The sequence below is a fragment of the Penicillium atrosanguineum genome, assembly GCF_028827265.1.
Source record: "Penicillium atrosanguineum strain IBT 20685 chromosome Unknown utg000008l_segment0_segment0, whole genome shotgun sequence".
Lineage (NCBI taxonomy): Eukaryota > Fungi > Ascomycota > Eurotiomycetes > Eurotiales > Aspergillaceae > Penicillium > Penicillium atrosanguineum.
The window spans coordinates 1,237,036-1,263,453 of record NW_026623140.1 but is presented as its reverse complement, the minus strand read 5'-3'; the positions used below and the strand labels follow the sequence as shown (position 1 = coordinate 1,263,453).

Here is a 26,418-nt window from a genome sequence, read left to right as displayed (position 1 = left end):
ATGTTGAGTTTCCAAGGTTCTCATAAGCACATGAGAGTGGATGAATACAAGTAGGTAATCACATCAACTTTGGAATCAGCTCCATTGAATACACAGACTACGTCAATACCTAGATGCAGAAAAATAACAGCCCCGTAGAGAAATCAATTCTCAACCGCTGCACCCCAAGCAAGCTTACCATCAAAAATCGGCTGGCCCTTGCTCCCAGGAACATTCTCATCGAAATCAAACCGGTCCGGAACCTCCAGTCCGGCACCAAGATGATGTCTCACCAACAGCATAGAGACACCATCACGATACAGCCAAGGATCCTCAGTCCGACGCTGCCATACCTCAGTAGCAGTCCGCATATCATTCAGAACATGCTGATACTCAGGATCTTTAGCCAAATTCTTGACTTCATTAGGATCTGCCTGGATATCATACAGCTCCTCAGCAGGGCGGAAGAAGTAATCCTTTAGAGGACGGGAACCAATCATCTTAGGGCTAGCCTCGGAGTTACGAATATCCTCCCACGTCAAAGAGCCGTAGATGTCAGCGGCGAAGGGGAAATCCAATCTCCAGGCAATGTTGCGGTGATACTTGAAGCGACGATTGCGCATGAAGCGTGTTGGCCAGTAGTTGGTGATTTCGTGGAAGGTGTGCGAGCCGAATACGCGGCTCCAGGCGTCTAGCTGTGATGATTTGGATAGGATGGGAAGTAGAGAGCGGCCTATGCGAGCGGGATGTTCAGGGCTAGGGTGCTTGGCCCAGTCGAGGAGCGTGGGAAGAATGTCCACGTAGGAGACCATGTTTGGGTTTACCACGCCGGAGTCGGTGCCCGGACACTTGATGAGGAGCGGCAGGCAGACGCCTGCGTCGTAGAGGGTTGTCTTAGAGTTGATGAAGGGAGGACCGTTGTCACTCATGAAGATGATCAGGGTGTCGTCACTCATTCCATTCTTCTTGAGTCCGTCCAGAACCATTCCAACACCCTGATCGAGTCGGGAAATTGACTGATAATATTCAGAGAATTCGAATCGTACACCAGGAAGATCGTTGACGAAAGGCTCGATCTGGACATCTTCGGACTTGTATTCAACTTTTTTCACCCGCGGGTCGTACTTTTCAGTATTTCCAAACCCAGAACGAGTAAGATCGCGGTGGGGATCAATAAATCCAATGGTCAAGAAGAAAGGCTTTTCCTTAGACTTGGAGCTATCAAAGAAAGCCTCTGCTTGGTCCGCAACAGAAGCAACATCGCGACTATCGCTCTCGGCACGCATATCCCAGGGATAGATTTGAGAAGGACCAACGTGCACCTTGCCGATCAGGCCAGTGTGATAGCCATGCGCAGAGAATAGCGCTGGCGCAGTCTGAACATGGTCATAGGTGGTGAAATGGTGACGTCCATTGTGTAGACCATACTGTCCATTCTGGTGGGTGTGAAGACCAGTATAAATGACCGATCGACTGGCACTGCAGGATGCGGTACTCGTGAAAGCTTGATCGAACTGGGTGCCTTCAGCAGCGAGCTGGTCTAGGTTAGGTGTTTGGATCTTGGTGTTTCCGTAGCAGCCCAGTTGTTTGCCCAGATCATCCGCGATCATCAAAAGAATGTTCTTCTTCGCCATCATGAGACTTCTTTGGAAATCATCTCAAGGATTGAATACAGTTCCCCGCATACTTATCTTCGATCCGCCACGGGTCTCGGCTACTGCGAAGGCGCGCGGCGCAAAATGCACGGATCTCGCTTCGGGTGTCGCTTTTTCCAAAGTGAATAGTGGAGACATAATAACAGATATTCACAATATTCATCAATTTATCAATCGCGCCGAAGATGGATCCCTTTGCCAAATTCCCAACCGAAATTGTTTGTCAGATTCTCGAATCTTGCTGCGACTTCACCAGCTTGGACGGTCTTCAACAAATATCTCCCCGAGTGAAGGAAGCTTTCAACGGCTCGTTTAATCAATCATCTCGAGTCCGTAGAGCCCCGCCGTCCTATGGCTTCCGATGCCAATGTTGTGGATTGGGTGAATAGAAGACTTCCACCACCCAAAGGTGGCGAGCTTATCCAATTCGATGTTGATCCACCATCATGGATCGAGACTTATCGGACGCATCGAGGCCTCTGGAAACTTGAGCTCTTCCACCAGATCCATAATGCTGCAACAAACCACTGGCTATGGTCTACGCATGATCTGGACTGCTTCATTGAACAATATCTGGAATGGTGTCGGTATCCGGGGGGAATAGAAGAGCTCCAGACGATTTCGGAGTGCGTGGTCGATCTATGTTCCTCCAAACCAACAATTCTTAGCCATCGGGCTTCATATTTAGTTGCCATTCCGTTATTATTCGATTTGACGGTACAGACATGTTGGCCTCTGCCAAATATTCAAGATACACAAGTTGATTCGACATGGCGTCGGAGTCCGAGATTTGTGAAGGGCAGAAACGCCGTGCTTGGTTCTTTCAATGCCCTTCGTGGCGGTGAAAAAGGCCGTAGTTATCACGCTCTCTGGAAAGTGGATTTCAAAGCATTTCGACGAATTGGTATACCTCTTTAGGACACGTAGCGATTATACCAGATGAGACTTATGCCCCAATCTCGCAGTGTGCTTTCACCACAGGGCAACTTAGTTAGCGGAGAGTCGGAAAAGCTGAATGGCCCCCTTAGATTACCGCCTACGTATAGTTTAGTCTGGCAGAGGAGGGTGATGTGGTTGTACAGCTTAGAAAATACGTCCTGAGTCCTGAGGCCGGAGTGATATATTTGGATAACGTGATGGATCAACCGACAGTGTATGGATATAGCATGAATCGAGGTTGTGACGAAGTGTACAATAATTCTAGTATTGAGACTCATCAAAATTATCCATGGGTTAATCAATGTGGATATAGCCTGGAGACACACTGACACACACACACACACACACACACACAGAGAGAGAGAGAGAGAGAGAGATCTAACATTGGAACTACCCTATAGGGGTAGGATCTGAGGCCTCAACTCTTAGTAGATGTCGAAAATATTTTTCTTGTGCAAATATTCTAGTGATTAGATAGTGAAATTATGTCCATAGTATAACTGATATGTTTAGGTTGTTAACAGTGAAACTCGGAAAAACATCTTTTCTGACCGAGTTTCGAGATTTTCAGCTATAGGCCCCTCTGGACTACCCATCCAAGTAATGCAGATCCAAGGGTCGTCGTCAATTCTAGCAGCTCACATATTTTTGGTTCTAGTGTGTATAAGTAGCTAAAGGGCGAGAGCCTTCATAATACCCTATATAGGCAGTCTTCAGAGTTTGGAAGAAATTCAACAAAGTGTGGTTGTGGAAAAAGAACATAGAGGTATAAAAACCTTGCAATAGGAGAGAGTTGTCTAAAATGTTGTCGAGAAGGATTTGAAAAGTCAAGTGTAGAGGCCCCTCCAGAACTATCTTCTCCATCGGGCCGTACCCCTGGATTACATACAGGCATAAGGACTATGTGGATGCAATATATAAATTCAGGCTAATTGGTTCGGACTACTCATTAAGGCTTGGATGTCTGGACGTGGCTCACACCGACTTTGCCAATGCCGATGTCTTCCTTAGCCTGCTCGATATCAGCTATAAGCTGACTGGGCTCTTGCCTAGCCTTGAAAGCCCAGACACTCTGTTTCTCGAATATTTCATCAATTTCCTCCAATGACTTGCCAACGGTTTCCTGGAATAGGAAAAACACATGAATGGCTGCAACAAAACATAGGGTTCCAAAAACACAGTAGATCTGCGCAATGTTAGCTTTTTCAATCAGAAATTGGAGGCCATAGCTTACCCTCCACTGGATGTTCTGGAATCCAGGAGGCGTGAAGAATGTCAGGGCGAAGTTGCAGCCCCAGTTGAAGAATGTTGCAAGGGACACGGCCTTGCTTCGGATGTACAGTGGGATGATCTCAGGAGGGTAGGCCCTTTGAGAACAGTCAATAACCTTTAAATAGATATTGGGGACTTCGAGAAATTCTTACCAGCCAAGCGGCCCCCAGGTCGGTGCATAGGTTGCGATGAAGAGATACGAGCATGCAATGATAGCCTTCGATGCCTTGGAATTGGTAACCTTCCATGTCACCGTGGGAGAGCCCTCAAGCCCACCTGGAACAGAATGTCCGTAGGTAGCCATGAGACCTGCTTGAATAAATTGAAAAACACCCATCCCTAGCGCTCCGAAGATAAAAAGTTTGCGCCGAGGTAGGCGATCGATGAAAATTAGTGCTGGGAGAGTCATGACCACGTTGATAATATACTGAATGGAAGCAGAAACAAGTGTCTGGTTGCCGGTCAAGCCAGCCATCTGACTTGAATTAGTCTTTGTTGAGATCTGAAGTCTTCAACCACTTACCTGGAAAATGTAGACAATATAGTACATCATGGCATTGGTTCCAGTCATTTGAGCCCAAACATGTGTGAAGATAGCGCAATGGACACGAACGATATTGCGAGAGTTGAAGAGCTCGAGCCATGACAAGCTTTGATATTGCCGTTCCTGCCTTGACAGCAGTGTCAGTATATACCCGCACCCATCTTCCAGTTGAGTTTTTCAATTCAAACTTACTCAATCTTGTCGCGGATCTCCTGGGTTTGAGCAATCACAATAGGATCGAGCATGTTCCCCTTGGCGTGAAGCCGTGCAAGAACTTCAGTGGCCTCCTCCCATCTATCCTTTGAAGCGAGCCAGCGGGGCGAGCGGGGCATCATCGGTAAACATGACATGAGAATAATCGCAGGGATCATCTGGATTCCCCAGGGAAGGCGAAAGGAACCATTATTCCCCATGAAAGAAGCTCCATAGCTGATAAAATACATAATCAGGATCTGGCGTAGCATTAGTGGCGATATGTTTAGCTGGGGAGGCAAGTTGACGTACACCCCAAGTAATCATCCATTGCTGTAAAGAAAGAAGGCGACCACGTTGATGAGGCAAGCTGATTTCGGCGATCAGGATCGGCCTAGCAGCCGAGTATAGTTAGCAAGGCCCACAAAGCTTGGCGCGGCTTTCATACCCTTGACTGGTTAACATGCCGACAGCGAATCCATTTAAAATGCGTGAGACAATCAGCATCGCGACATCTTGCACGGCGCACATCAAGGTCGATCCGACCAACCAAACGATGCATGCGATGAAAAGCGAATCGCGTCGACCGAGCCGGTCGCTGGTCCAAGACGAGAAGAGCGATCCGAGAAGGGAGCCGCCCGCCATACTTGCAGTGATACCGCCTTGAAGGACTGAATCGGGCTTGTTGAAATATGTTTTGTATTGATCCGTACCAATGATCGCGGACATGCTTGACACGTCGAAGCCCTGAATCAGGCCGCCGACGGTCGTCAACCCGCTGATGAGGTACACATTGCTGAAACCAGGGAGCTTCCCCATAACGACAAGAAGCAGAAGGCCCTGAAAACCAAAAAAAAATGGCTGCAAGCTACCTCATTGCAGCTTTAGGGTCTGGGGCCCCGGATTTTATGTCAACTCCACACGTTCAGAACTGAAAATGCAAACCAATCGCGCGGCTCGTATAGGCGAGATCCGGGAACTAGCGACAGCCGTGGGGTCGCGTCTGAGATCACGGTACGTCAATGAGGGGCACAATGGTGCCATCTGCAGCTTGGTCCACAAAACAGCAATATCTTGAAAGTGTTGAGCGCCTCAAGAGAGGAGTTGCGAAGTCTAATCAGTGGCGACCAGAATAGGCGGGTTCTGCCACAGGCCACCGCTGCCGAGTGCCGCCACGCGAGAGCCGCACTCTTCCACTCTGACATTCTCCCGGCATCCGGCAGTATGTCGTGGAGTGGAGATGGCAGTCAGCCTGTTCCCAGACAGGGGGATGCGTCTGGACCGAGGAGGTCCCGATCAGGTTAGATTGACATGCGTGGCTCTTGCTTTCTGCATTATTAAACTGATTATCAAACCTAGGATGTACTCTTTGCCGAGCGAGGAAAGTGAAATGCGATGAAACATGGCCAGTGTGCATGCATTGTGAGCGTCTCAGATTGGACTGTCCAGGGCCTCCGGGACAGGGGTCAGCTATTCGTTCAAAGGCTCGTAAATCGAGTGATCGTGGCACGGAATTCACTCAGGCAGGCACTCTACGCCAGCGAGTATCTAAATCTTGCCAGGCATGCCGCGTTGCAAAATCAAGATGCTCCGGAGGGTCAAGTTGTTCACGTTGCTCAAGGAGAGGTGTGAAGTGTGTTTACATTTCAGAACGAAGGCAAGAGGGACGAAAGTCCCCGCGGCGCACCAGTACTTCCAGTGATATTGGGCTCGGCATTTCGATTGGCAGGTCCTCTGAACAATATAATCAGACAGCGTTGTCACCAGACTTTGAGAGTCTACCTAGCTCGGTTTCATGGCTGCATGCTCCGGAGCTACCAAGAGGAGAGAGACTTTGGATGTTGATTGAGGAGTATTTTGCCCACATACATCCCTTGAGATGTTTTGGCTTTGTGCATAAGCCGTCTTTCATGCAACAACTGGACGAAGATGTAGAGAAATATCGGAACAATGAATCACTTCTCCATATGATCTGCGCATTTGGAGCAAAGTACGTTGTTTGGTCTGATTCAAAGGGCTATGCTGACATTTATGCAGGTTCCTTGCTCTTAACTATACCTCTCAGTTATCTTCTGAGGCGATTTTGACGGCTGGAAACCAGTGGGCCAAAATTGCGAAGGCGCGGATATTTGTGGACTTGGATGATCTGTCCATGGAAAAGTTGATGGTACGACACCCCTTTGATCAAAGCATGATAAGGTGTCAAACTAACATTTTGTTGATTACCCAAGGCCGCAATCCTTCTCTACGATCATGATCTTCGAATCGGAAGCTATGCAAGTGCTTTCATGTTAAGCGGGATTACGGCGAGAATGTCACAGGCACTGCAGTTGAACTTGGAAAACTCTGCCGATGTGCTTTGTGCCAAATCAGAGTCATCCCCAGTTGATAATGAAGCTAGACGAAGGTCAATGTGGAGCTGCTATGTCATGGACAGCTGGGTTGGCAGTGGCGTCAATCAGCTTACATTACTGGAAGATCGGGATCTTAAGATCCAGCTTCCCTGCCACAGTCATAACTTTTCGTTGGGTGTTCCTTGCATTACGGAGACTCTCGAAGAAGAGAAGGTCCTCGGCTTCATATCCAGAGACGATGTTCCTTCATTTCCTGCTCAAAACATGGGCATAGAAGCCTACTTTATCCGCCTTGTGAGTAGCAGAAAGAAAGTACTACGGTTCGTAATAATCTGAGGCTTCTATCAATGTTTGTCTAATTCGCGAGCAGTTACGTCAAGCAGCTAGACACTTCAAAACCGCCTTGGCAATCGGATTCGGAGTTCATTCAGCTGACCATGGAATTCGATCACTGGAGACACAATCTCCCTCAGAGCCTAATGTGGAGCCCCGGTGCCATCTATGCTCGTAAAGAATCATCACAGCTTGGTGCCTTGACGCTGCTCTGGTGCACCTATCACCAGACACTGGTCGATCTTTACCGCATTGGAATGCCGATACTGTTTCGTATCCAGAAAGATATCACCTTCCCACCAGATCAACAAGAGTTCCTTGAAAATTGTCGAAGGGCTTGCTTTGAAAATGCTCGCGAAGTCTCGAGTATTATTTGCGAGGCCTTGAGGCATGGAATCAAAAATTTGGCAGACACATGGCTATGCATCATTGCTCACGACAGCACTAAGGTCATGCTGCACTTTCTGAAGTTGAATCGGCAATCATCGCACAGAATGAGTCAGAATGAAGTTGACGCGACAGTTACTTTGGTGCAAAAAAATCTGGAAGCACTCCTACAGATGAGAGCAATTGTTGCTACGGCCGAGCATTGTTATCTCTCTGTCATAAAGATGATGGCAGCCGCAGGTATCCAACCCCAGATGCCCTATGGAACAGCAATGAACGCAAGGCCTTCTCATGAAAGTGAAGAATCACCCTCTGCTCCAGAATCCCCAGTTCAAGAATCCCCAGAAAACGTGCTCAACCCACTTGCGATTTACCGCATGGCTCGAACAGCACTTCACGAAAAGGATCAATCATCTACGTCTACTTCTCCCTCGACTAATACCTCAATTTCCGCTGCCGCAGCACGTGCTCGCGCTCGCGCAGTTGAGAGACCCCCACGAAGAGTTCAGCAACATCAGCAACATCCTAACACTTCCTTCCAGGGGTTAAATGGGCTCCCTGGAATGGATCAAATTTATTTTGCCCCAAATAGTGCTACTGAAAGTACACCCATGTCAATGAACGACATGGTGCCGCTCGCCGCTTCGGGCCTTGGTGGCCCGTGGGACCCGGCAAATCTGGCGGTCATGGATATACTGGACGGTGGAATTGCCCCGTGGACCGAGGAATATCTCACTGATGGCCAATCCGGAGTGGATCCATTCCTCTTCCCTTTCTAATAGAATCTTCCTATGTTATGTGTATGACAGTTGATCACCGATGCATGGAATAAGATTGAGTCTTCCTTGTACTATCGAGAAGTTATATAACTCAAAAATTATATCTGAAATCGAAGACCGATATCTTAACTTCTATGGCTGAAACCTGAATCTCTTTGTTCATACTAGAACTTCCTATCTTAATGGTTTTTGATCTTTTGGGAAAGCCCACCCGTCACGTGGAGCAGCGCGGGGAAACACCGAGATAAACCAAAGATACGACAATCAACAAGCAGGTTTCGCCGATGCTTTCTTTCACCTGTGATACTTGCGATGATCACACGCAATATGCGTGGCATGTTCGATCGAAGGCCGTAGTCTATAAAGACTTAGAGTAGACAATCCGCACAATCTAACATCAACCTAACACAGTCTACTCTTGAACAACTTGCCATGGGCTCAATTCAAGTCGAAAACTACGATGTTATCATTATTGGCGCCGGTCTCTCCGGAGTCTGTAGTCTATACCATTTACGCAAGCGCTTCCCTACCTGGCGTATTCGAGTTCTTGAGGCCGCCGACAGCGTCGGTGGTACCTGGTACTGGAACCGCTACCCAGGTGCCCGTGTCGACACTGAGGCTCTATCTTATGCCTTTTCCTTTGACAGAGAGCTGCAGGACGAATGGTATTGGAAAGATTCTTTTGCGGCCCAGGCGGATGTTCTCCAGTATATCGAGCGCGTCTCCGAAAAACACAATTTAGCCAAGGATATCCAATTCGAGACCCGTATCAAGTCTGCCCACTGGCAAGATAGTGACCGCACTTGGCTGTTTACGGACAAAAAAGGTGCTCAATATCAGACCCGATTTTTCATCAGCTGCATGGGATTCTTGTCTTCGCCATCCCTGCCTGCAATTTCTGGTATCGAGACCTTCAAGGGCGAAGCTTTTCACACTTCTCGCTGGCCGAAAAACCTTAATATCAGCCGTGATTTTGCCAATAAGCGCGTTGGCGTCATCGGCACCGGAGCGACTGGAATTCAGACTATTACTGCGTGTTCGAACGAGCCCAGTGTTCAATCTGTGACAGTTTTCCAAAGAACTCCCAACTGGTCTGCACCTCTACGCAATGAAGAAATTACTCTAGAGCAAATGAAAGAGCACTGGAAGAACTACGATGCCTTGTGGCAACTCTGCCATGAGACTCCCAGCTGTTTCTTGCACCAGGCTGACCCGCGCAAGTCCCTGGAAGTAACTCCTGAAGAGCGTCTCGCTCTATGGGAAGATATCTACGCCAAACCTGGATTTGCCAAGTGGCTGGGTACATTCAGCGACACATACACAAATCGCGAAGCCAACAAACTCTACTCAGACTTCATGGCCAACAAGATCCGAGGGCGTGTCCACGATCCCAAGGTGGCGGAGAGTCTCATTCCTAAATGCCACGGCTTCGGTACGCGGCGTGTGCCACTCGAAAGTGGCTACTTCGAAGTTTATAACAAGCCCAATGTCCACCTGGTGGATTTGCAACAAACCCCTATTGAGAAGATCACCGAAAAAGGAATTCAGACATCTGATGGAAAACACCATGATCTTGACGTCTTGATCTACGCTACTGGCTTCGACGCCATCACCGGAGCCTTTAGTGCCATCGAGTGGCACGCCAAGGAAGGCCATCCCCTTCTAGGATCCAGTGGCACCAAGCAGGGCGAGAAAGCTGTCTGGGTTGATCACCGCCCGCAGACCTATCTCGGCCTGACAGCCTGCTCTATGCCCAACATGTTCATGGTGCTCGGTCCCCACCAGCCATTTGGCAATGCGCCCCGGACAATTGAGCATGCTGTTTCTGTGGTTCTTGACTTGTTGCAATACTGCAAGGATAACAATTACTCGTATATTGAGCCAACGCAGCAGGCTGTTGACGAATGGACCGAGCATGTGGTGGAGTGCAGCAAGGGGTCTCTTTCTAACGAAGTGGATAGTTGGATGACTGGTGTGAATAAGAACATCAAGGGAAAGACGGCTCGCAGTGTGGCGCGCTACTCAGGGTCTGCGGTTGAGTACCGTCGGAGATGTGCTGAGTGCAAGGAGGCTGGGTGGAAGGGCTTTACTTTTGCGAAGACACCCCGGACATCTAATATCTAGTCAAGTTAGTATCCATCTGAGACAATTCATTTTATTGCACTTTAATGCACAGCGATTGATCAAAAATATGATTATTTTTGAAGCAATTGATCAAAATTCGAAGTAAATTCAGTTCCATATTTATGAATAGTCGTCCTCCGGCCCAACGCCTGTCTGCCCAGCTATTCATTTTCCCCTTTTGTTCAAGTGCTCACTACTCACGAATTTTTGCCAAGTCTTTGATGTTAGCGAAGACACCCTAGACTCCACCTCACGATGTAAATTTGGTGATTACTAACCGGTGGCATTCACTAAAAAATGACATCAGCTTGTATTTTTAGCCCCTCTGTGTGTATCATGCAGCTGCTCGCCTCCACCTCTCATTAGGATTGGCTTCTCATTTATGATCCCCCATCGAAATTCGGTAATTGACCGCTTTGGATTTGCAGTGTTGAATATTGGAAATTACAACGTCTTCAAGAGCTTGGATTCTTTGTGCTGATGCATCTTCCCAAGGGGTACCGGGAGTTCGGCGAGCTCGGCGAATTCCGTGCTTACCAAAAATTCCCGTGCCACACGTATGAGAATGGAGAACTATACATGCCAATGCTGCACATTGCACAGTTTGTTTATAGTGCGCTTGATATATTAATCAATAATTAGAGCTATTGCTCAGTATGCCTGCATTTATAAATACCACCGGGTCGAACGAAGAATAATTTCTCATTACAGATCAACTTCTCATCTTCCTGGTCCTCTACCCTTCTGCCGTCATGCACGCTTCTTTCCTACTGTTAGCAATTTCAGCTGCTGGTAGCTGGGCTTTGCCCTCTTCTAGAGCGTCCTGTCGCGAGTTGAATATCCCCATCCCCGTGACCGTGCCGCGCTTTATCATCAACGCCACCGTCGAAAATGATTGGGACGTAGTAGATCTGGTATTCAACCTCACACGACGGGATTTAGGTACATCGGCCGATCCACTCTCACTCCTCAACTATGTGACTGCTGATGAGGAAAACACCTATATGATCGGAGCCACGCTTTGCGGAACTGGAGAGACTATGCTGGTGCTTACGCACGGCATTTTAGAATCTAAGCTGTATGTGCCACAGTCCGGTGGATACCTGTGAAATGCTTATGAAATTTCCGTGCTAGCTACTGGGATCCCTCCTTGCCTGGTGCAGGAAAATATAGCTTCATTGACGCTGCTGTCAAAGCTGGGTATTCGGTACTGAGCTATGACCGAATCGGCGTGGGTTCATCTTCCAAGTATGTGCCAGCTTCAAAAGTGACTAAACTCTAGCCAAATTGACACACAACAAATTCAGGGTGAATGGGCTCACAGACGCCCAGTTCCAAGTCGAGACAGCCGTTCTGAATAAAATAGTGGAATACGCCCGCAAGATTCCCCACATCTCCAAAGTCGCGCTCATCGGCCATAGCTACGGCTCATATATTTCATCCGCCTCCGCCAGTCAGGTTGATGTTGACGCCCTAGTGCTGACAGGGTTCACGGGCACTTTCACCTACTTCGGGCCGTTCCTCGCCGGCTCCAACTTGCGTGTAGCCAACACATTGGACGCCGCTCGCTGGGGAGATCTTGACTCGGCCTATATCAGTACCGCTGATCTATATTCCGAAACATACATCTACTTTGCCAGCCCTTATTTCGATCACTCGATAGCTAAGTGGGCGTTTGAGGTCTCGACTCAGCCTTTTGCTGTGGGCGAGCTTCCGTCGCTGTTGAATACCACCCTCGACTACACAAGTATAACTGCTCCGGTATACATTCTGCAGGGTCAATATGACGTTTCTGCATGTGGCGGAAATTGCGTGGGCCTACTTGATGCTACTGCAGCCATGTTCCCTGGCTCCAAAGCTGTTGAGTGGGTGGATGACCTTCCTGCCGGGTGAGTGCGGAATGTTCTTTCGTGATATGAGTTTTGAACTTCCCACTAACATTGAAGGTTAGGCACAGTCTCAATCTGCACAAAGTGGCCCCAAAGGCGTTCAAGATGATCTTTGATTTTCTCAGCGCGCAAGGGGTCTGACCAGGGTGCTAAAAATAGCAATTGAACTAGTGGATTATGTAGAATCTGAACTTTCTATAATCTCTCATCTCCTGTACCACATCCTTGTCACGGGAGTCCTTCGCATCTTCTTCTGTAACAGAAAGATGCCCTGCAACAGAGCCTCCGGAGTGGGCGGACATCCCGGCACATAAATATCGACTGGGACGATGCGATCCACTCCGCGCACAACACTATAGCTGTAATGATAGTATCCGCCTCCATTCGCACAACTTCCCATGCTGATGACCCATTTCGGGTCTGGCATTTGGTCATAAAGCTGCCTCAATGCGGGTGCCATCTTGTTGCATACCGTACCAGCAACTAGCATAACATCGGACTGACGCGGTGATGCGCGAAAGATGATTCCTAGTCGGTCCTGATCGTATCTGGGCATCGATGCCCCCATCATTTCGACGCCACAGCAGGCTAATGCGAAGGTCAATGGCCATAGGGACCCTTGTCTGCCCCAATTCACAAGCTGGTCGGATTTTGCTCTTTGTGAGGGATTTGTTAGCATACCAGTCGAAATAGCGGCTAGGCAGACTAGACCTACAGCATATAGCCGATCGCTCCTGACTTTTCGCTCTTGAATGTCGTGGAAGGGGGATGCAATTTTTGTCGTGCTTGCAGGTCCCCATTGGACTTGCTCGATAGATGTGTATGCCCCGGACCCATGCTAACCCAGCGAGAAGCTGTCGGTCTTATTGATGAAAGACATTTAGATGCCGACGATGATGAAGGTGGTTGACATGATATTCGGGTAGGTAGTCTGACTTGTGACAGGATTCTTGGGCAGGTAAACATATTTTTGCACAGATGCGTTCCCCTGAAGTGGCAGTAGAAGGACTTAGGATTGTGTCGAGTTATTATTCCTCATTTTAAGTATTACTTGGTTACTTCATTCATAGACAGCAGAACCAATTGGAGAAAGTGAAATTCGGCGACTTGGTGGGGCAGCTATGTATCAACCAATCAATTATGTCTAAATTCGGCGATTACGTGGGGCGCTTCGCAGCCTGAGGCGCGAAGATTGACAATTATGGAATTTCCGCGATTGCGTCCTCGGACAGCTACTGTGCCCATGAAGCGTGTCTGCATCCAAACTTGCCCGACTGACATGCCGCAAAATATTCCAGCTAAAGTTGCTTGCCGGCGATGTCATAAGCGACGAGTTAGGTGCGACCGAAGTGAAGGCAAGTCTTGTTCTCAGTGTCGGACTGCCCGAATCAACTGTGAACCCATACTCTCCCGCCGTGGACGGTATGTGCTCCCTCCAAATGGTGGATAATTGGGCTAAACCATTCTGGCAGACACCGGAAACTGCCGTTCGCTGACGTGCTCACCACTTCAACCCAGCCTGTGCTGCCGAACGTGCCGGCTTCGTCAACCGTTGGAGATGCCGGGCCAACTCACTCTAGAATCAATGAGCGCCTTGATAGTCGACGAGAGCACCATGAAGGACCTCATGTCAGACTTAGCGATACCGGAACAGGTTCAATGTCGTCTCTACCAGCCCTTCGGTCCAGCGGCAGAACTCCTTATGTGACCGACCCATCTAACATCAATTATCTCATTCGAGAATTTGGCTACCCAGGTCAAAACGCCACGGACGTCCTGCCTATCGAAGAGTACCTTCGTAGAGCCATGTTAGAGTGGCTCGGTTCACCGACAATAGAGCATGTCGAGGGACTTCGAAGCTCTACCATCGGGAGGCTCAAAAATGAAGGAGCTTTCGACCTGCCGTCGGGAGATATAAGCGCTGCTCTACTAAACGCCTTTTTCCAACACCCTTTTCCTTCGCTGTCAGTCATTGAGCGATCTGATTTCATGAAAAGTATTGAAACAGGCACAGTGCCACATTTGTTGTTGAATGCGATATACATGGTTGCCACTATTTACTGCCCTGATTCGGTCATTGACGAAGCTGGTTTTGCAACCCGCTATGTGGCCAGCCTCACTTTCTACAATCGAGCTAAAGATATTTATGATACAGGCTATGAAACTGATGCAGTTGTGGTCATACAAGCCACTTTCCTTCTTTCCCATTGGTGGAGTGATCCCCTCGAACAGAAAGACCCATGGTATTGGCTGGGTATAACGGCAGGAATGGCGCAATTACTTGGTATGGATAGATTGTACGTAATATAACCCAGAGCTTGTGCGAATGGCCGGAGGTGTGCTAATACTTTTCAGGAAATCGTATTCTCACCTTCAATTGAGACATCGCAGGCTATGGCGAAGGTTATGGTGGATAATTTATGTCCGTGTCTATCTGTGCAAATTATCGACGCTTGCTTGTTAAACCCTAGCTGAAATTACCCACGTGCAGGCCGCGGACGTCAACCTGTCTATGTGTCTCGATAGGGTACCGCATCTACAAGATAAATTTTGTGAAATATCGACACTTACAGAGGATGATTTCAAAGAACCATCGGGCCCCAATCTGAATGATTCTTTTGGAAAAACAGTCCACGAGCAAGTTTTGTTCGTGATACATTACGTTCAACTTGCTAGAACAGGTATGAACTTGCTAAGTCTTTTTAGCTGTCCTGTGATCTTCTTTACTGGTCCATTCAAGGCGTAGCGTTGCTAAAGGAGTCCGCAGTGAACACTTGCCATCCTTTGCAGCCATGTGGAGGGACTACACTCTCACCGAACAACTTTCTTGAGCGAATCTCATATTGGTCCACACTGCTTCCGTCCGAATTACAATTTACGTCTTCGAGCGGAAGTGTGTGGGCCATATTGATTCAACTGACTTACAAGTACGTCCGCTTCCCAATCTCTTCAAGTTTCGTGTTTGTAACGTCTCGAAACATTACTTCACTTATTTACCCACTCACCATTCCAACAGCCAATATCAACTTCTTTTCCATCGGAAGTGCCCAGACGCTGCACAGAACATGGGCCCTGGCTCTCCCATATTTGAAATATGCACAAGATTGTTCCGCATGCTTGAGGACTTGGCGACGAGCGGTAATTTGTTTTCCGTTGCTGGCCATGCGTATGTTTGAATTCAATTACAAGGCAAGGAGAACCACTGATCTGTTCTCTATATAGGCTCCCCGCCGTAATGGCGTCAGTCTGTTTCCATATCGTGAACACCAGCAAAGGAGACACACAAGTCAAATCGATTTCAGAGCATCGAGCACGTTTTTGCTTGCTCATTCTCAAAGACTTACGGGCCTCATGGCCAATCATTGCATCGGTTTACCCTTTTTTCACATCAATGTTCAGGCGATATTCTGGTGTATCTTTTTCGGACTGCGAGAAGGATGAACTGTGTTGTTCGCAACCGACCCAGCAAACAGGTGACCCTGCAATTATTAGTGAGGATGTTGTCCGTGCTCCAGAGGGAGACACTTCGTTGTATGGACGGTTTCTACATGATGAGAATTCGGCCGTGCTCAATTCCACATTTCCATTCACCTATCTTTTCGAAGACGTCTTCCTGACACCGTCACTTATTGACACTACATTATGATGTCTTTCTGGAATTTGTTCCAATATGTTGATTCTTGTTTGGAGAACCAACATATCAATGAGCTATTTATCTACCTGGCTTTTTGGTCGAGTATACAGTGCGCAAGTGCGGTGACATGAGTATTACGGCGCCTATAAATGGCTCATAATATTACATGATTGTCAAGGTTTGGCGATTCAATTAACAAACCCAGCCACCATCAACGTTATAGACTGCGCCGGTCACAAAGGATGCTTCGTCGCTCAGCAAGAATGCGATAACGTTAGCCACCTCGACAGGCTCAGCCCGTCGCTTCTGGGCCGTGACCTGCAAACCACGCTTGACATCTTCGGGGTCTTCGCCCTGAGACATTGGCGTATTGACGGAGCCTATGCTTAATATGAACACTGTTTTATTTTCAACCATGGAACACAAAGACCTACCGGGGGAAACACAATTAACACGGATCTTCTGGTTCTCCTTTGCCGCGGTTCTCGATAACCCGATGACAGCTGCCTTGCTGGCACAGTACGGAGATACGCCAGGAGATCCAAATTGGCCGAAGACACTCGCAGCTGAAACCTACCCAATGATTAGCGTAATAAGCTTGAACAAGTTGTGAACACTCACGATGCTCCCTCCGTCGCCCATGGCTCTCAACTGCGCTCTAAGACAGAAGAATACGCCCCGCGCGTTCACTTCGAAATTGAAGTTCCATGTCTCATCTGTTTCCTCGGTAATCGGTTTTGCCGGGCTGATGACTCCTGCCATGTTTACTGCGCCATCCAGCTTTCCCAGCTTTTCGACAGTAGACCTGATCCATGCATCAACTGAATGACTATGACGCACGTCCACGACCGTGTACATGTGCTTGTCACTGCCCGTCAATGACTCGGTCGCTGCCTTCATAGCGGACTCGTTGATATCGGCGAGGGATACGATCGCACCGCGCGAGGCTATCAGTTTAGCAGTGGCGAGGCCCATGCCGGAGGCTGCACCGGTGATCGCGATCTAATCAAATCCATCCTCGTTATTATTTTGTCTTATCATAGTCGATTGCAAGATTTCATTCCTCACCACTTTGCCTTCAAAGGATGCCATTGTGGTGTTTTGCTATTATGTAATGAAATCTGATGTCCGGCTATCGCGTGAAATTAATATTTCAACTACCCAGCATCGCGGGGTTGATATATTTCAAGATCGGCATTCTATGCAAGCGAGTATAGATACAATAGACGAAATAGGAAAGGCAGCGCGCACATATAAATCGGGAAAGTGAGCGCTATCGGGGATCCACAACCCACTCTTATCGCTTCCCCCGCAAGGCGAGAGAGGTGCATTAGATGCATCGCCTATTCTGCTATTGCAAATATGGCAGCTCGTGTCGAGCGTGAGGTGAAATCACACACACGGGCATTTACAGGATGTTCAACGGTGAGTCCAATATCCCGGCTGATGATCAATTCTGATCGATCCCAGTGTCGAAGCCGCCATGTGAAATGCGACGAGGGCCGTCCGACATGTTCCATGTGCCACTACTTCGGCTTACCATGCGCCGGGTACAAGAAAGACATCTTCTTTGATTCCAAGAATAATGGTAGTAAGATTCGTTTCCGTCGGCCTCTGTTGACTGAGGAGGAGCGCCAGCGCATGAGTCAGTGGCTGGTATCGATCGCGCCGCCTGCATCAACCCAACGACTTTTATCTCAGATCGATGAAGAGGGCGAGAGAGCAGCCGCACCTGATGAGATCCAATTATCTCTTGGTCCGTTCGGGGTCTTTAGAGTGCAACAGTGCCAAAATGATACAACTCAGATTGAATCTCTCCTGGATCCTCTGCCACTCGTGGAGTCAGAAGACAGCCGCAATAGCAGCCCCTCACAGGATGTCGTCCAAATGGCAGACCCATTCCCTCTTGACCCTGAGATATCGCAGTGGTCGCCAGACTTCATCCAATCCCTTCTCGAACAGCCCGAGCAGGGTACTACGCCCAGATCTCCAGACTTGTTGGAAATGATAATGGATCAAAGTCGAATCGCCGAAGCGCCCTCATCATCACAAGGCTATCAAATCAGGTCATTCATGCCGGGAAACTACTGCAATCCTCCCATCTCTCCTACATCCTTTACTTCTGCTCCAGGCTCATCCAACGCCATCCCACAGGACGCAGTTTTCCTTCTCAAACATTACTCTTCGACAGTCATCAGTCTTATGACGCCTGTACGACACAAGAAGACCCCCTGGCATATACTTTTCATACCCCATACGAAAGACTGCCTGGCTGCACTGGCACTTGGAGAAGAGATGAACCATGCCAGTTTATGTGCCTTTTACGGGACTCTATCAATCAGCGCATTCAGCCTCAGTGGTGTTTCTCAGTCCCAATCGTGGCTCAACCAAGGACGCACATACCTCCGACAGGCACAGAATTACGCCAGAATGATGCTATTGACAGCATACGACATCCCCAAACCAGCCAAATACAAGTCCATTTTGATGGCAATTCTCACCATGGTACAACTTTCCAATTTGTGTGGCAATCGCAATCAAGCAGAAGGCTACTTTCTTGAAGCGGAAAAGTTCATCCGTATGAAAGGTCTGAAGCGCAAAAAGTCCCGCAAAGTTCGTCTTCTCCATCATTGCTATGTCTTCGAGCGCATGTTCCACGAGAGCATTTTCATCTGCGGCGCCAACTCAACTCAGCGCCGACATGTCCGTCGCGCAATTGAGTCTAGCGGCCTTGCACCAGCTAGCGTCGACGGTCTATCCTTTCGCCTGTACAAGTGGAAGAATCTTCACCTGGAGATGCTTCGCGTTCGAGACAGAGAAGAAGGCGAAAACGACCTCCATCTTGAACGACCTGGGCATTTTTCTGCTACCCTCTATCCTGAGATATTTGGTATCCCAGAACCATGGCTCCTTCTTTTGTCACTGGTTATCAGGCTCGGCACTGAGAAAGATGGCGCCGAGAAAAATATTCCAGGTAGCCTTGGCTTGAAGGACTATATCAGCCGCGCAAAGGCCTTGGAAGAATATATCAATGAGCTTCCAAAGCACATTCCAGAAACAGTTGCATTCTCGAGCCAACAGTCCTCTGTCGACCAGCAAATTCTGGAGAGCATGCTGGAAGCAATGCGCCATGCACTAGCTATTTATTTCTACCGCCGCATTTATGACCTCGATGCATCTATGCTGCAAGAAAAAGTCGCTAGTGTTCGCGATTGCTTACTTCAATGCGAATATGCCGATTCCAGTGTTATTCATGGCTCTGCTGGTTTTATCTGGCCTGCTTTCATCGCAGCGAGCGAAGCGGAAGATACAAATGTGCAAGAATCATTTTCCGCATGGTTTGAGATCTCGGGCCAACGTAGTGGGCTTTCTTGCTTTACTCGGACATTGGATTCGGTGGAGAAGATCTGGCAGGAGAAACGACGTGCGAACGGGAGTAGTGTTACTTGGTTGGATATGATGAAGAAATCGGGGTCGTTACAGCCGCAGCTATAATTACTTTGATGACTTATACTATCGAAGATCTATCTATATTTTAGTAAGCGGTTCCTATAACATCTAATATATTCAAGCGATTTCCTCTATCTTCATCTCCCTATCCACGTACACTAATATCTCAATAGAAACCGACCCATTTTCATATCAGTCTCGAATGACAATCACATGCGCTTCCCCGCAGCTTATGACAACCTATATATCAGAGACCTATCTTTTATGACGCACAAGAGCGATAATGGCGATACATGTAATAGATCGATAAGGCCGCAATCCATTTAGGCAGGCTTCCGCGACAACCCCACATCGGAGTTGGTATACTTCCAACCCACCACGATTTACTTATTGCTCGGTAATGCCCCAATTTATTATGGAATCATCATTGAATCTCCCGTCTATCTTCTACAACTTCTAATACTCTCTATAACCCGAAATCTCCGCGATTCAGATTGACCGCTCCAATGGATATCTCCGGCATCGCATTGATCACGGGCGCCGCATCAGGTATTGGCAGAGCATGCGCTCTGGGATTTGTCAGAGACGGTGCTTCCGGTATTGCCCTCCTGGACCTAAGCCAAGCAGCACTCCAGAAAGTCAAGTCCGAGATCCAAGAAAAGCAACGCGAGTTGGGCCACACCAAGCCTTGCCGAGTCGAGATCTACCCCACCAACGTCGCCGACGAGAAGCGCGTCGATGAAGTTGTCGATGAGGCCGCGAGGACATTTGGTCGCCTTGACTATGTCGTTAACGCCGCCGGAATCGCAATGAAGCATCTCGGCGGTGCAGCTTTCGCGGAGACAGCAGACTGGCAACGCATTCTAGACGTCAACCTCAATGGAACATTTTATGTCCTGCGCGCTGCAGCGAGAATTATGTTGAAGCAGGAGCCTATTCGCTCTGTTATTGACGGCAGGCCATTGCAGCGGGGTTCTATTGTCAATTTCTCCTCTATTCAGGGCCTGGTCGGCATTACCCTGTCAACGGCGTACACGACTACTAAGCATGCAGTTATTGGTCTGACTCGCACCGCGTCGGAGGACTATGCAAACAAGGGACTTCGCATTAATGCGATCTGCCCTGGATACACCGAGACCCCTCTCACGACTAAGTCGCCTGAGATCCTGAAGGCGATGATGGAGCGTGTTAGTACAGCGGTTCCTATGGAGAGGATGGCCCGGCCAGAAGAGATTGCCGATGGGGTCCTATACTTGTCTGGGGGTCGGAGTTCGTTTGTGACTGGAACTGCGTTGAGTGTGGATGGTGGTTATGTGTCACGTTGAATGGGCGCCATTTGTGAAATCATGCCATTTCTACGAGCAGCCACAGTTTGAAAATCACACTCCCGTAGTCTTCAAAGATATTAAATATTTACCCCCCTGAACTAGACAAAATAAAAACAATAACAATAACAATAACAATAACAATGACTTGACTTGACTTGACTTGACTTGACGAAAAATAGTATTACCCAAAAGGGAAGGACAATCACCCCATGTGGGGCTGATCCGCTTGCGGTCTGATCTCATCATCGAGTGATGCATCATCGACTTGCTTCATTCGCAGATAAGTTCCCACCCGCATGGTAGAAACTATGAACCAATCATGATCTTCTCGAAATAAGCAATCTGGGCCAATGCTCCTCCAGGGCCATTTTCTTAGTCTCAAAAAAGACCCTCGACGTAGCATAACCATGCGCAGAGTTGGGACTCCCGCCGTCACAGACTTCAGCACCTCAATTCGAGCTCGGATCTATCCTACCGTTCGAATTACAGCTAGCAGCCCGTTCAGACTCGACGAGGCTGCCCATAAATCACTTTCGACTCAAGCAAAGTGTCGCCGGTCGTTCTTACCCCGCATCCCTTACCAGAAATCTCCTCAACTGCCTAGAGTCAGCATGAGCAGCCAGCGTGTACCGATCGAGCCTCAGCGCGTCGATGCACCTCTGACTTCGTGCGCGACCTTCCTCGTCGTGACGGTCACCAAAAAGCCAGGCTCTATTCAAACAGTGCGTTCGACACTTGCAGGTCTAGACAGTCTAGCGAAGAATGTCTCAATCCGAGACCTCAGTTCCCAATTCGCCTGCACAGTGGGCATCGGCAGTGAAATATGGGATAGTCTCACAGGCCAGCCGCGCCCATCGGAGCTTCACCCGTTCAAGGAGGTCAAGGGTGCCAAACACACAGCTGTCTCTACACCAGGCGATCTACTCTTCCATATTCGCGCCGAGCGCCGAGACATCTGCTTCGAGTTTGAAAGACAGTTGATGGATCAGCTTGGGGACTCTGTCGAGCTCGTGGATGAAACAGTCGGGTTCCGCTACTTCGACGTGCGCGACCTCCTGGGTTTTGTCGACGGTACAGCCAACCCCGTCGGTCCGGCTGTTCCAGTTTCGGTTCTTGTCGCGGAGGAAGACACGTCTGTCCAGGGTGGAAGCTATATTGTTGTTCAAAAGTACACGCACGATTTACCCGGATGGAAAGATCTTTCTACTGAACAGCAGGAGAAGGTCATTGGCCGAACGAAGATTGATAATGTCGAGCTGGACGATGCAGAGTCTGGACAGCGCTCGCATAAGACGCTTACTACGATCGAGGATGATCAAGGGAACGAGCATGATATCCTGCGTGATAATATGCCGTTCGGATCTCCTGGCTCGGGAGAGTTCGGAACCTACTTTATCGGCTATACGCGCCGCCTCTGGGTTATTGAGAAGATGATGGAGCGCATGTTTGTTGGAGAGCCGCCTGGGTTGCATGATCGCATTCTTGACTTTTCGAAGCCATTGACGGGCGTCACATTCTTTGCTCCTTCGGCGAGTTTCTTAGCCAGCTTAGATTCGGATTGAAATTACTCAGTCAAGCAGAATAGTACTCTGAATATATTGCATTTACACTGCATATCTCATGGCTCCTTGCATCAAATTTCGAAGTTTATGATTGCTAGGAGCTCGAAGGCTTCGACCGTGACATCGGATGGCTGCACCCAACCGTTGACCATTCGTTCACTCTTTAAGCCGTGCATTTGTTGGTTGAATCTCTCCTGTATTACTAACGCAATGCTGGTGGTGAAGAGTTCAGCAAAGGTTTCTTGCTCACAGTGTAGATTCTGAGGGTCTAATTGGCGAAACCAAGGCAAATGAAGCGGGGAATCTACTCAACGACACAACAATGACATTGGAAAGTGTGGAAAAGTCGATGTAGCATTACCCTTTTGCATCCGCGGTTGTCCCAAATGGTTTAACCAAGGCAATCCTTTACTGGACTGCCCCTGTACTGTTTACGTTTGTACCAACGCATCGAAAGGCACATCTTCCAGCACCTACAGAATGTTCAAGCTTCGTCTGATCTTTGGTGCGGGTAGGTCATTCTCGCGGAGAGTTATGAAAAGTCCAAGAATGGCAAGAAGAGATATTTCCAAAGTCCCGACGCGTTGGTTTGAACATCGAAATACCTCCGATCTCTAGAACAGAAGATCGCACCCTGCGGAGCCTGGGAACTAGCAACCAAGCCCAGTCAAGCTAATTCCCAGCCCAGTCGCGCGCGATTGACTTCGGTCCGAACCGATTGTCTGGGCCTCCATTCCTGAGATACCATGTTACCATACCGCAGATCACCAGGGAGTCGCGTCAAGGAATGTGAGCCTGGACGGGACCTCATCATATAATAACCCCTAGAGAGCACCTCAATCTGCTCACCCCATAGCTACCATCTTTTGCAATCTCAATATGAGGCTCTCAATACTCGTTCCCCTGGCAGCCCTGCTGTCCTTCTCGGTTGCTGAATTCCCTGACGAGGACCTCAGCCAGTGTCTGGTATGCAAGATGAAGTGATCTTTGACTCCCGACAAGTTATGCTAACCATCTCTTTCTCGATAGATCATGTGCCTCTCTATTGGCGCTGGGGTGGCCGGCTGCTCTTCCTATGTCGATAGCTCTTGCACTTGTCACAGTGATGCGTTCAGGGATGCTGTTGGGGAATGTTTGAAGAAATCTTGTATCCAGGAAGATATTGATAGTAAGTCGCCTAACTCTTTGTTTTCTGAATCTGTTCATCTCGCCATGATGCTAACCCATTTTTCCTGCAGCCGCGGCGTCATTGCACAAGGAGGTTTGTGGTGTATACGAGCAGTGAGAGCGACGTTGTGAGATAAGATGTGGTTATGTTGAGGAATGCGTCTTGTAACGAAGGTGTACATCATCTCACTATTCGTAGAGCAAATTCAAGAAAAAATAGTTGCCCTGATACTCCAGACTCGTACATGAGAAAGATGGCCCGGGTCCATGAGCGGCTGCCGCACAGAATCAAGCATCTCGATGGGTCTCGCCGGCAGCTCTATTCCAAAAGTGGCATTGAGGTCAAGTGGATGCTAATGGCAGGTGGAGCAGGTCCAAGCTTGCACCCACATGAACTACTGCATCCCAAGGGATCTACATCATATTGACATCCAACCAACTACTACTCGACCCACTACGATCATGAATATAGGTAAGACCCATGGAAGAACTCCATTTAGTTTCGCAAACGAGATACCAAGCTTTATGGAAGACAGTTAAGAGAACATCGAAATTTTTTTGTTCTTGCATTCGTATTCTGATTCAACACACGACCATCTAAGCCTCCTGAGCGTTCTCGTAGGCATCGGGGAAGCGCTTCATGTTCTGAGAGATGAGACCGTGGCCGCGGAGGAACTGGACGTAGGCACCATCCTGCTTGAGCTTGCCCTCCTGGCGCATCTGGACGTACTCCTCACGGCGAACGGGGGTGAAGCCCCAGTTCTTGGAGACGATAATCTTTTGGCGGCCGGGGAACTTGTACATGGAGCGGCGGAGAGCCTCGATGGCGGTAGCACGGTGGGCGTCACGGGTGCGGACGGACAGGAGAACCTGACCGATGTTCACACGGGCAACGAGACCCTGGGGCTTACCGAAGGCACCACGCATACCAGTCTGCAGACGATCGGCACCAGCGCACGACAACATCTTGTTGATACGGACGACGTGGAAGGGGTGGACACGGACGCGCAGGTGGAAACCTTCCTTACCGGCGATCTTCACGAGGTACCTGGAGAATACATGTTAGATATTGAACGGTGGGGAAGCGAGCGAGAGAAAAGATCAGGACGGGTGACGTACTTGTTGGCACAAATACGGGCAGCCTCGAGGGCCTCGGAGGACAGCTGCTCATACTCGTTGGAAACGAGGTGAACACAGTTGGGGAAGTCGTCAACGGAAGCCTTCTTGCGACCGAGATCGAAGATACGGATCTTGGCATCGGGGACACCACGGTTGAAGCGGGACTTGGGGTAGGGCTATACGCAAACAGATGTTAGTTTTGGATGTTTTCTTGAATTTCAAATTTTCCGCCTCGGATTTTTCGAGAATCAGAGTGGGAAAAAGCGCATTCAGCGATCAGACCACCTGCGATGCGTTCGCAGATAGTCACGATCATGATGCCTCATGCGTTCCCCCACAACCGAGCTTCCGCACACAAAAATCCCACGAGACAAATATCGGCGACGCACCTTGTTCTTGCAGTAGCGGTAGCAGCGGGCGGGACGGCGGGCCATTGTGAGTGCTGTTTGAGTCGGACGGCACTTCCTGCGAACTGGGTATTGGATGTCGGTCGTTGGCGAGGGATCGAAGGAGAGAAAAGAAAAGGGCGGCACAGTCACGGGATACTTTGATTTCCAAGCAGCGAAGTGGCCACAGCCCTAACCCTAACACATCCCCGAATCAGAGTCTCTGCCGAGCCCCGCTTTGTCCTATTCGGGCTAGTAGGTACAGTTACAATACCCGGAGACTTTCAATAATATGATTCTTTATGACTCGGACAATGCTAGATTACAAATTCTACCGTATTACGGATTACTGAGACTGAGACTGATATCATATCAATGTGAGAAGTCAAGATGTTGGGTTTTCTTTTGTGGAGTTTCGTAGCTCATCACTATTTTATATGCACCATGATTCCCTCATAGAGACATCACTGTACAATCCTCCAACCGACAACTACTCAACTACTCCCCTTCACCGCATCCATTTACTGGTTGGCAGTGAGGATGTCGGAGTCACCAGCATCGAGGATGGCCATGGTGGCGCAACGGAAGAGCTTACCGCAGGCGGTACCGAGCTCGATCTGTAGTCTTTGTTAGCCTTTATTCGCCTCCATACATCTGTGTCTTGCATGCGACTCACGTTGTTGCCGGAGAAGTGGTGGACGGGGGTCTTGGCGAGCATGGCGTAGTACTCAAGCTCGGACTTGCGGAGAGGGGGGAGTGTTGGCAGCAATGATGACCAGCTTGGCCTTGCCGGAGCGCAGAGTCTTCATGGTAGACTTAGCACCCAGGGTGACCTTGCCGGACTTGATGACCAAGGCAAGCTTGGAGTTGAGCTGGATCGCAAAAGTTAGCTGACCGCTCGGGACAAATTTTTGTTTCAAATGACAGATGGCGGAAGAGCACTCACGTTGTCGGAACCCTTCTTGGACTTGGGGGCCATCTCTGCGCGTTGAAGTTCTTGACTTCGGGTAAGATTGTAGTGGAATGGGAAGAAATGCGCTCCGGCTATCGTGGTTAAAGAGTGGATGCAGAGTCGAGATGAAGCGAAACTGTGATTGTGCGGGCGGAACATCGTGTTTTTCCGATCCGCGGGTCCTGGCTTATGTCACGCAGGACAGCACGTGACGTATTTGCTGAAACTTAAGCTTGACAGCCTCAGGCATCGATGACCCTTTATTCCGCCCCGGATGAAACATGCGTACTTGTCCTCGATCTAAAAGGAGATACGAGTCTCAGCTTGTCTTTCACCCTTTTCCTCTTTGTCCAGCATATTTACGACCCTTTGC

At 48.9% G+C, this 26,418-nt stretch overlaps 13 protein-coding genes across 13 annotated transcripts; 8 read left to right on the top strand and 5 right to left on the bottom strand.

Moving 5' to 3' along the window:
- Nucleotides 1–143: 143 nt before the first annotated feature.
- Nucleotides 144–1,616, bottom strand: N7443_009978 (sulfatase family protein; the record flags this gene model as incomplete). The annotated part of the gene is made up of 1 exon (XM_056890034.1): nucleotides 144–1,616. One exon carries the CDS (start codon nucleotides 1,614–1,616, stop codon nucleotides 144–146), a length of 1,473 nt encoding a protein of 490 aa, XP_056736525.1.
- A 1,906-nt stretch (nucleotides 1,617–3,522) lies between these two features.
- N7443_009977 (sugar porter family MFS transporter) lies at nucleotides 3,523–5,400 on the bottom strand (the record flags this gene model as incomplete). Its single annotated transcript, XM_056890033.1, has 7 exons — nucleotides 3,523–3,759; nucleotides 3,808–3,940; nucleotides 3,998–4,320; nucleotides 4,369–4,516; nucleotides 4,582–4,841; nucleotides 4,894–4,975; nucleotides 5,030–5,400. The coding sequence occupies 7 exons, from the start codon at nucleotides 5,398–5,400 to the stop codon at nucleotides 3,523–3,525; spliced, it is 1,554 nt and encodes a 517-aa protein (XP_056736524.1).
- Nucleotides 5,401–6,491: 1,091 nt separating this feature from the next.
- Nucleotides 6,492–8,434, top strand: N7443_009976 (fungal specific transcription factor domain-containing protein; the record flags this gene model as incomplete). Its single annotated transcript, XM_056890032.1, has 4 exons — nucleotides 6,492–6,571; nucleotides 6,619–6,748; nucleotides 6,813–7,255; nucleotides 7,306–8,434. The coding sequence occupies 4 exons, from the start codon at nucleotides 6,492–6,494 to the stop codon at nucleotides 8,432–8,434; spliced, it is 1,782 nt and encodes a 593-aa protein (XP_056736523.1).
- A 432-nt stretch (nucleotides 8,435–8,866) lies between these two features.
- N7443_009975 (flavin-containing monooxygenase) lies at nucleotides 8,867–10,558 on the top strand (the record flags this gene model as incomplete). Its single annotated transcript, XM_056890031.1, has 1 exon — nucleotides 8,867–10,558. One exon carries the CDS (start codon nucleotides 8,867–8,869, stop codon nucleotides 10,556–10,558), a length of 1,692 nt encoding a protein of 563 aa, XP_056736522.1.
- Nucleotides 10,559–11,038: 480 nt separating this feature from the next.
- N7443_009974 (uncharacterized protein) lies at nucleotides 11,039–12,588 on the top strand (the record flags this gene model as incomplete). Its single annotated transcript, XM_056890030.1, has 5 exons — nucleotides 11,039–11,171; nucleotides 11,270–11,636; nucleotides 11,693–11,806; nucleotides 11,866–12,447; nucleotides 12,510–12,588. 5 exons carry the CDS (start codon nucleotides 11,039–11,041, stop codon nucleotides 12,586–12,588), a joined length of 1,275 nt encoding a protein of 424 aa, XP_056736521.1.
- Nucleotides 12,589–13,331: 743 nt separating this feature from the next.
- N7443_009973 (fungal specific transcription factor domain-containing protein) lies at nucleotides 13,332–16,093 on the top strand (the record flags this gene model as incomplete). The annotated part of the gene is made up of 5 exons (XM_056890029.1): nucleotides 13,332–13,369; nucleotides 13,697–13,873; nucleotides 13,920–14,731; nucleotides 15,376–15,613; nucleotides 15,670–16,093. 5 exons carry the CDS (start codon nucleotides 13,332–13,334, stop codon nucleotides 16,091–16,093), a joined length of 1,689 nt encoding a protein of 562 aa, XP_056736520.1.
- A 180-nt stretch (nucleotides 16,094–16,273) lies between these two features.
- Nucleotides 16,274–17,173, bottom strand: N7443_009972 (SDR family NAD(P)-dependent oxidoreductase; the record flags this gene model as incomplete). Its single annotated transcript, XM_056890028.1, has 4 exons — nucleotides 16,274–16,461; nucleotides 16,516–16,654; nucleotides 16,703–17,083; nucleotides 17,150–17,173. The coding sequence occupies 4 exons, from the start codon at nucleotides 17,171–17,173 to the stop codon at nucleotides 16,274–16,276; spliced, it is 732 nt and encodes a 243-aa protein (XP_056736519.1).
- A 270-nt stretch (nucleotides 17,174–17,443) lies between these two features.
- On the top strand, nucleotides 17,444–19,576 carry N7443_009971 (Zn(II)2Cys6 transcription factor; the record flags this gene model as incomplete). Its single annotated transcript, XM_056890027.1, has 1 exon — nucleotides 17,444–19,576. The coding sequence occupies one exon, from the start codon at nucleotides 17,444–17,446 to the stop codon at nucleotides 19,574–19,576; it is 2,133 nt and encodes a 710-aa protein (XP_056736518.1).
- A 461-nt stretch (nucleotides 19,577–20,037) lies between these two features.
- N7443_009970 (SDR family NAD(P)-dependent oxidoreductase) lies at nucleotides 20,038–20,856 on the top strand (the record flags this gene model as incomplete). Its single annotated transcript, XM_056890026.1, has 1 exon — nucleotides 20,038–20,856. One exon carries the CDS (start codon nucleotides 20,038–20,040, stop codon nucleotides 20,854–20,856), a length of 819 nt encoding a protein of 272 aa, XP_056736517.1.
- Nucleotides 20,857–21,266: 410 nt separating this feature from the next.
- Nucleotides 21,267–22,421, top strand: N7443_009969 (Dyp-type peroxidase; the record flags this gene model as incomplete). The annotated part of the gene is made up of 1 exon (XM_056890025.1): nucleotides 21,267–22,421. One exon carries the CDS (start codon nucleotides 21,267–21,269, stop codon nucleotides 22,419–22,421), a length of 1,155 nt encoding a protein of 384 aa, XP_056736516.1.
- An 879-nt stretch (nucleotides 22,422–23,300) lies between these two features.
- N7443_009968 (Polyamine transporter 4) lies at nucleotides 23,301–23,706 on the top strand (the record flags this gene model as incomplete). The annotated part of the gene is made up of 3 exons (XM_056890024.1): nucleotides 23,301–23,387; nucleotides 23,451–23,589; nucleotides 23,660–23,706. The coding sequence occupies 3 exons, from the start codon at nucleotides 23,301–23,303 to the stop codon at nucleotides 23,704–23,706; spliced, it is 273 nt and encodes a 90-aa protein (XP_056736515.1).
- Nucleotides 23,707–24,185: 479 nt separating this feature from the next.
- N7443_009967 (60S ribosomal protein uL16) lies at nucleotides 24,186–25,141 on the bottom strand (the record flags this gene model as incomplete). Its single annotated transcript, XM_056890023.1, has 3 exons — nucleotides 24,186–24,636; nucleotides 24,708–24,883; nucleotides 25,097–25,141. 3 exons carry the CDS (start codon nucleotides 25,139–25,141, stop codon nucleotides 24,186–24,188), a joined length of 672 nt encoding a protein of 223 aa, XP_056736514.1.
- A 473-nt stretch (nucleotides 25,142–25,614) lies between these two features.
- N7443_009966 (60S ribosomal protein eL30) lies at nucleotides 25,615–26,072 on the bottom strand (the record flags this gene model as incomplete). The annotated part of the gene is made up of 4 exons (XM_056890022.1): nucleotides 25,615–25,710; nucleotides 25,770–25,832; nucleotides 25,870–25,965; nucleotides 26,040–26,072. 4 exons carry the CDS (start codon nucleotides 26,070–26,072, stop codon nucleotides 25,615–25,617), a joined length of 288 nt encoding a protein of 95 aa, XP_056736513.1.
- Nucleotides 26,073–26,418: the final 346 nt, after the last annotated feature.